At 43.8% G+C, this 7,261-nt stretch overlaps 1 protein-coding gene across 1 annotated transcript in view; it reads right to left on the reverse strand.

Moving 5' to 3' along the window:
* The window catches only part of LOC109511979 (serine protease 33-like), a gene marked incomplete at both ends in the record, with an annotated part of 18,514 nt that overhangs the window by 10,053 nt on the left and 1,200 nt on the right, over positions 1 to 7,261 (reverse strand). Inside the window, 8 exon segments of the mRNA XM_019863409.1 lie at positions 3,026 to 3,194; positions 3,951 to 4,096; positions 4,946 to 5,057; positions 5,059 to 5,227; positions 5,338 to 5,459; positions 5,528 to 5,614; positions 6,386 to 6,531; positions 7,178 to 7,242. Of these exon segments, the coding sequence (XP_019718968.1) occupies positions 3,026 to 3,194; positions 3,951 to 4,096; positions 4,946 to 5,057; positions 5,059 to 5,227; positions 5,338 to 5,459; positions 5,528 to 5,614; positions 6,386 to 6,531; positions 7,178 to 7,242 (1,016 nt within the window).

Genomic DNA, 7,261 nt, shown 5'->3' on the forward strand with positions numbered 1-7,261 from the left:
AAAATACACATGTTCACCCTATTGAGACCAGTTGTTATGGTGGAAACTTTGGCCGCTTTGCGGGACGGGAAAATATCATCAGATCGGAATGAAATTTTGCACAGAACCTTGTACCATAGTATCGACAAGAATTTCGACCCGGCCCGACGAATCCGACAAATTTTTTTTTTGCCATGAAAATGTGGACCACCCCAGCGCACACTTTAAAAAAAATTTCAATCAAAAACGAAAGTCCTGAACACCACAAGAAACTAAAATAACAAACAAACACAAAAAAGTGTGACAGAAACAAAACAACAAGACAGGAACACAACTATCTGATTTCAAGTGGGTGGCAAGGCACTCCTTTTAAAAGAAAAGAACTAATGACATGATGACCAACATGTGCGACGCTTTAGGGCAGGGGTGCCCATTACGTCGATCCCGATCGACCGGTAGGTCGAGGACTGGTCCCGAGTCGATCCAAGGGGTGTAGAGGAGAAATGGCGTACTAGTGTATGTGCGTGCGCGGTAATGCGGCGATCCCGGGAGGTTGGTTGATCGAAAAGTCGATCTTCGGTCCAAAAAGTGTGGGCACCCCTGCTTTAGGGGAAACCCTCCAATGCCACCTGTTGGCCAAAAACAGAACAATCAGAACAATTTACCTCTACAATCACAACAATATTTCACTGTAAGGAACATTCGCAGCACTTGCGACAGCCGAGCTTATTTTAAAAGGCTACTCATTGCTAATATGTGCACTTGTTGCTCCCAAATGTTCAATTTGACCAAATTATACCTTCATATTTCCCCCAGAACTATTGCATAATAATGTGCCAATGTTTTAAATGCAGAATGTCAACAGCAACAAAAAAAAAAATCCCTCGTTTATCGCAGTTAATGGGGACCAAAACCACCCGCGATAAACGAAAATCCGCGAAGTAGCGTCCAATTAACATAAACAGGTTTTTTTTAAAGTCCGCAAATGGTCCGCGAGAAGTTGCAAAACAACAGCGAGTCACACAGAGCAAGATATACAGTACTGTACTGCATGTATATTAAAATATATACATATATTTTATGTTTGAAAAAATCCGCGATGCACTGAACCCGCGATAAACGAACCGCGAAGTAGCGAGGGTTCACTGTGTGTATATATATATATATATATATATAAAGAGAGAGAGAGCGAGAGAGAGAGATTTAAATCAAAATTTGAGTTTTTCATTTGAATTTTGGATGAGTTGTTTCATGATCTGAACTCAGGTCATATGTCAAATTTGAAACCTTTCATTGTCATTCGCCTTTCCCTCTGAAAAGAATCTTTTATTTTCCTAGAAAAGTCCCTCCTATCTCAAAAGAGATTATCACTACTAAAGAAAGTTTTCTTTCGTCAATCCTATTGCCATAAATGTTTTAAATCTTTTTAATTGTTAGAAGGCTGGTTCCACAGACACAAGCTGGAGTAACTTTGTTACAGTCAATAATAAGTCATGTGCGGCCAACAAGCTAACAAGCTGTCTTGGCTAGCTAGCTTGGTGTCTGCGAAGAAGAAGAAGTACTGTACACTAATGTGACCCTGTGTGCTCTCGTCTGCCTCCTTCAGTGTGGCTGACGCAATCGCATGGAAGGCTGGTGGATGCAGAATGCGAGCTGGGCCGCCTCTCGCTTCACTGCGCTTTTTACAATCAGCAAACACACAGAGATATTCAGTTAGCCCGACGACAAAAAAACTGAAGTAAAATGAAAAGTGTCTGAAGACATTACACTGGGGACATGACGAAGAAACAGAACTGGCAACGCGGTAAAAGCCACCTCTTTTGTAGTACTGGAAAAAAACAATAGATGGTGGGATTGCACAAGCTGAAATGAGGCCAAATGCATGCTGATCATCAAGTTCACTCGCGGGCTGCTGAAACCGCTTCAAGTGACTGTGAGTGATGTCTTGTCTCCGAGTAACAGCGAGAATTACCAACCCGGAAAGCAGCAATCAGTCTTTCGATCAGTAACATTTGAATGTAGCAAAGATGCTAACACCATATGTAGGAACAAACTTAGAAATCATATGATTGCGGATTGGTCCATTTATTAGTACTTCTTTGTGTTATTTAATATTATTTTACGTTAGTTTGACCTTTGAATTAATTGTTAAAGAAGTGTTTCATGACTATATAATTATCTTCAGTACTCAGCTCAGTACTAGTGCTTTAAAACTTTAAAACTGGGAATTTAAAAGCAATGACAAAAATGGCGGCCACTCCACGAAGAGCGTGTACTTGTCTCAACTGGTTCATGTCGCTAAAGAGTTTGGGGACCACTGCTGTACGGGACATTTGTGTTAATTTCTCAGCAAACAGGCATGGATTTATTTCTTTGGTCATTTATTGACAGCTCAACAGTCAGAATACAACATGATTTAGTATTCATTCAACCTCCAGAGTTCTTCATATCTTTTTTACTTTTTTCTGTCTGTCAGAAGACTCTGGACACACAGGAAAGTGTTGCTACAAATTTCATAAATACAGTCAATGTCATGAACACATTCTTGCTTTTTCAATCTACAATGACAATATTTACCTTACCTGCTATTATGAATTACTTCCTTGATTATCTTTTGTTATGAATCCCAATTTAGACCATCGTAGAAGAATCCCAATTTAGAAGATCCATTTTCATCTTTTATGACAGGTGTCTTTTATTTTGCTTTTTTGCGAAGTGGCGTCGTGCTTGCGGTGAAGAAGAGCTCTGTAGTGATGTGTTGTGATCACCTCTTTTCAGGAGATCCCAGAATGGGTTGTTGGGCTGCCGGTGGAGGTGAAGCTGGAGGTGCTGGGGGTGGGGTTGGGAAAGGTGACGGTGCTGGGGGCCCTGGGGGTGAAGATACTGGTGGGGGTGCCAGGAGATGGGAATCCTGTGGGTGAGGTTGGGGATACTTGTGTCGGGCCTGTCTGGGTGATGCATTGTGTGGTGGAAGGGGACGACGTGGTGGTGGGACAATTAAAAAACACGTCTGGGTCAATGCCTGGGGAGGTGAAACTGACGAAGCCTGGCAAGTTGCCGTCGCTCGTGTGGCTCCTGATCCATGCCTCGTACCTGGACACCCGCGTGTAAACGCCCGGAAAATCTGGCAAAGCGCAACCTCTCCCAAAGCTCACGAGCCCGCTCAGCACCCACACAGATCCTTGCTTGCTCATCATGGGACCGCCAGAATCACCCTGTGGAACGGCAAGGCCTTCGTATGAGACGAATCATTTATGCTTTGGTGACGTGACAGACACTAATTAATCAATTAAGTTTGTCATCTGGTTGGATCGTTAGACTGTTTCATAATTTTTGGAAGCATTCGCTGAGGTATTATACACGAGGATGACAAAAGTGCTTGAATGCCACTGTCCTCAATTGAAATCTTCTCACAGGCATGTCGGAAATTCTTTCCTGGTTTATCTTTGGCTCAAGCCATTTCGTTTATGGCGATGGGTGCTTTGCCTTGCTGAAATGACATACTGTATGTTTAACTTTTTTATTTCTGCTGCTCCATCTCTCACCGAAAATACAAATGGAGACCCTAAACTGAGGCTTAGAGGGGATCGAGCCTTTTCTGTTGCTCGTCCCTCTCTCTGGAATGACCTCCCGCTGAACATTCAGCAAGCCTCCTCGCTGCCCATCTTCAAAACCCTCCTCAAAACTCACTTGGATTCTTTGGCATTTGACTCAGCATGACTTAGATTTTTTCTTGGTTTTACTGTTCGGTGCTTTCTACCGTCTTTATTACAGATTTGTTTTACTGTTTATTTTATATGTTAAATTGCTCCATGTACAGCACTTTGTATGCAGCGATGGCTGTTCGAAAGTGCTCCATAAATACAGTTGAGTTGAGTTGAGACCCAACCTTACAATCTGTACAACAGGTTCCTTTAGGTTTTTACTGATGTATTCCTGATCCTACATGTGCATGTAAATTTGTTTGTCACCTGACAGGCGTCTTTTCCACCCTCACTCAGCCCGGCACAAATCATGTTGTCGGTGATGACTCCTCCGCCATATTTGCACTCGCATTGGCGGTTCCCGACCACAGGAACCTGAACTTCCATAAGGTTCTGCGGTGGCGGTAGAGGAACTGCACACAAACAGCAACACCAGAAGTGTGTCACGAACAGGCAAGTTGGGCGTACAGTGTCCCCGTTGCGTTGTAGATTTTTCAGCAGTCTTTTTTTTTTTTGTTTTGTTTTGATGGTCAAAAGTGTACTTTTCATCCAGGGGAAAGTCCGCGTAACAAATGTTTTGGGAGTAGGCCGACAACAATTTCAGCCAGCCTTGAAAGTCTTTTCGCCGGTGACTCTCAATGGCGTCAATATCGGAATTGACCAGTAGGCCAAAATGGTGCTTCACAGCGTTTGAATTTGAAATCTCTTCATTTGATGCTAAGACAAAATTTAAGTACCGGTACTTTTAAGTGTAAATACGCAATTTAGTTTTCAACAAAGCCTCCACCAGTCTTCAAATAAGCTAGCTCAATTGTTTTTGTCAACAAAGAACGTTGTCATAAGGATAACATGTTTTTTGCAACCAAAGGCAATTTAGTGTTAATCAATACATGTTATGTTTGTGTTTTGTCAATATTAAAGACAATTTACCATTCTCAACAGGACTTTCACGTTTTACATTCAATTCACGCGTCAGCTAACGTCATGCACTTGTGGCGAACACGGTCAATGTTTCCCATAAACCTTGACGACAGTTTCAACAAACCTACCGTACCTTTTGAAATAAAGACCATTCAAGTCTTCAGAAAAAAACAATTATACCGGTACTTGTATTTTGGATTTTGAAAGCATCGAAGAAAATTAAAGTCTGCAAAATAGTCACTTCTTTTTCTAAACGTCACAGACAATGTTCATTTTTCAATGAATTTCAAAGTGACTTGTCGTGAGTAGAAAATAGAGGCCAACTAGTAGTGCTGACTGACCTCCCTGGCCAATGTTCCCCCAGCCGGTGACCCAGCTCACGGTTCCGGTGAAGAAGGTGCTTCCGCTGGCGGCCAGGCAGATGGGCCTGATGAAGTCGTTGAAGGGCACGGGATGGGACAGCCTCAACGGGCGAGGAAAGCCTCAACAGCGCCATATCGTTGTCAAAAGTGATCGGGTTGTAGGCAGGATGGATGATGGTTTCCACCACAAAGCGGACGACCTGGTTCGGATTGAAACCCAGCTGGCTCTGACGACCCAGAAACGCTGTCACAGGTGAAGAACTGCACACACACACACACACACACACACACACACACACGTGAGGGGGAACGTGGGCAAATGCTTGAGCTCAAAGCCCAGAAGAAAGGCAAGTTGGCAGAAAGAGGCTCACCATTTGGTTGCGGGCCAGTGCTGGTGCTGCTGGACCAAATTGTGATCGGGGAAGGGCAAGAGCAGGAGGGGCACACGATGGGGCCACATGAGAGGACGGGGCAATTCACAGGAGTCGTGCCGCTGAGCAAATCAGTGTGGGTGTTGCGCGGGATGGCGCTGGGGAGGGGCAGGTTAGCGTTACAGCTAACCTGCAAGTCTGGATCAGTGCCCACGGACATGAAGCTGACGAAGCCTGGCAAGCTGTTGCTATTGCCCGTGTGGCTGCTGATCCAAGCCTGGTAACGCGACACCCGTGTGTAGACGCCTGGAATCTCCGGATTGGTGCAGTCAAATCCGAAACTCAGCAACCCACTCAGGACCCACGTGGACCCTTGTTTGCTTAACAGGGGACCGCCACTATTACCCTGTGGAACATCATGGTCACCTAGTTAGTGGATCCACCTGAACTTGTGACATCAGTGACAGGCACAAATTGGGGGTAGAAATTGGATGTCAATAGTCACTATTTTGTAATGTTTGTAAAAAATAGAAGACGGTCACTTCCGAGTGGCAGTAAAATGATTGACTCCCGCTGACCTGGATTGAAACCATGACAAAAAATTGTTTGCGCTGCCAGATACAGTACTTGAATACCCCAAAGGTTTTTAGGTGTGGTTTTTCAATTTCTATTCACCCGAAACAACTAGCACGCTATGTCATGACGCCACCTCGTGAAGGTGTGAACTTCCTGGAAGATCATAGAATAAGCTCATAAAATGACGAGGTTTGCATTCAACATTTAATTATTCTATTTTTGATCACATTGGGCAAAAGACAACAACGTTCTTCGTGTGATGATTCTTGTTCAATATTTAGAAAATAGCACATTTTTCATGCAGGTCATATATTATTTTGTTGTATAGACCCGCTGCACCTTAAAGGCCGGTCGCTGAAAATATTGTCTGACATCAAACCGGTCCGTGGGGCAAAAAAGGTTGGGCACCGCTGCTGTACTTTACTCGCCTTCCTTTCGTGTGTCATGAACAGAATGAAAAACACGAAGTCACCTGACAGGCGTCCTCTCCTCCAGCCATCAGGCCAGCACAAATCATGTTGTCTGTGATCGTGATCTGCGTGCGGTCGCAGTCGCACTGGCGGTTTCCTACAACGGGAGCCTCCACCTCCGTCAAGGACCCGGGAGGCGGTGGAGAAACTGCGCACAACAACACCACCAACAGTATGTTACTAAAAAAACAGCTCCTCCCCCGACATCGAAAGTATTGAGAAGCAATTGTTTTTATCTATGGGATTTTACAGCCTAGGACATGGGCAAGTCAGAATTTCGAGTCGCGCAGCTTTTGTGTGGTTCCACATTGTGCCACAACATACCTGGCAGGACTGAGTTGTTTTGGAAAACATGCCGAGTAATTCAGAGCAAGAAAAGGAGGCAGAGGAAGTCCCTAACAAAGTTCCAATCACTATTTTGTCATGTTTATTCATGCGTAAAGGCTCTCCAAAGCCCAAACTATTGGACTGAATGAAATTAAAATTATCAGCAACATCAAATAGATTTACACCGAGTGTGCATTTTTCAGATGAGACGATTCCATACGCATTTCCAAATGTGGGGTGTGATACAATTAAAAGACGTTACATTTTAAAATTTGGATCTACGAAATCGAAACAGATTTACTGAATAAGTCGGTATTCAATTAGTTCAATTTATTTTTGAAGCATTGAAGAAAACATAATAGTCTGGAAAGACGCAAACTTGATTTTGTAAACATCAAATACAATTTGCAGTGACGGTATTTCTTTTCGTAAACCTAAAAAAAAAACAATTAGTAGTTCAGAATGACCTCCCGAGGTGACGTCCCACCATCCGGTGAACCAGCTCTGGGTTCCGTCGAAGAAGGTGCTTCCGCTGGCGGCCAGGCAGATGG

This window comes from Hippocampus comes, unplaced genomic scaffold, assembly GCF_001891065.2.
Source record: "Hippocampus comes isolate QL1 unplaced genomic scaffold, H_comes_QL1_v1.1 scaffold215, whole genome shotgun sequence".
NCBI classification, from domain to species: domain Eukaryota; kingdom Metazoa; phylum Chordata; class Actinopteri; order Syngnathiformes; family Syngnathidae; genus Hippocampus; species Hippocampus comes.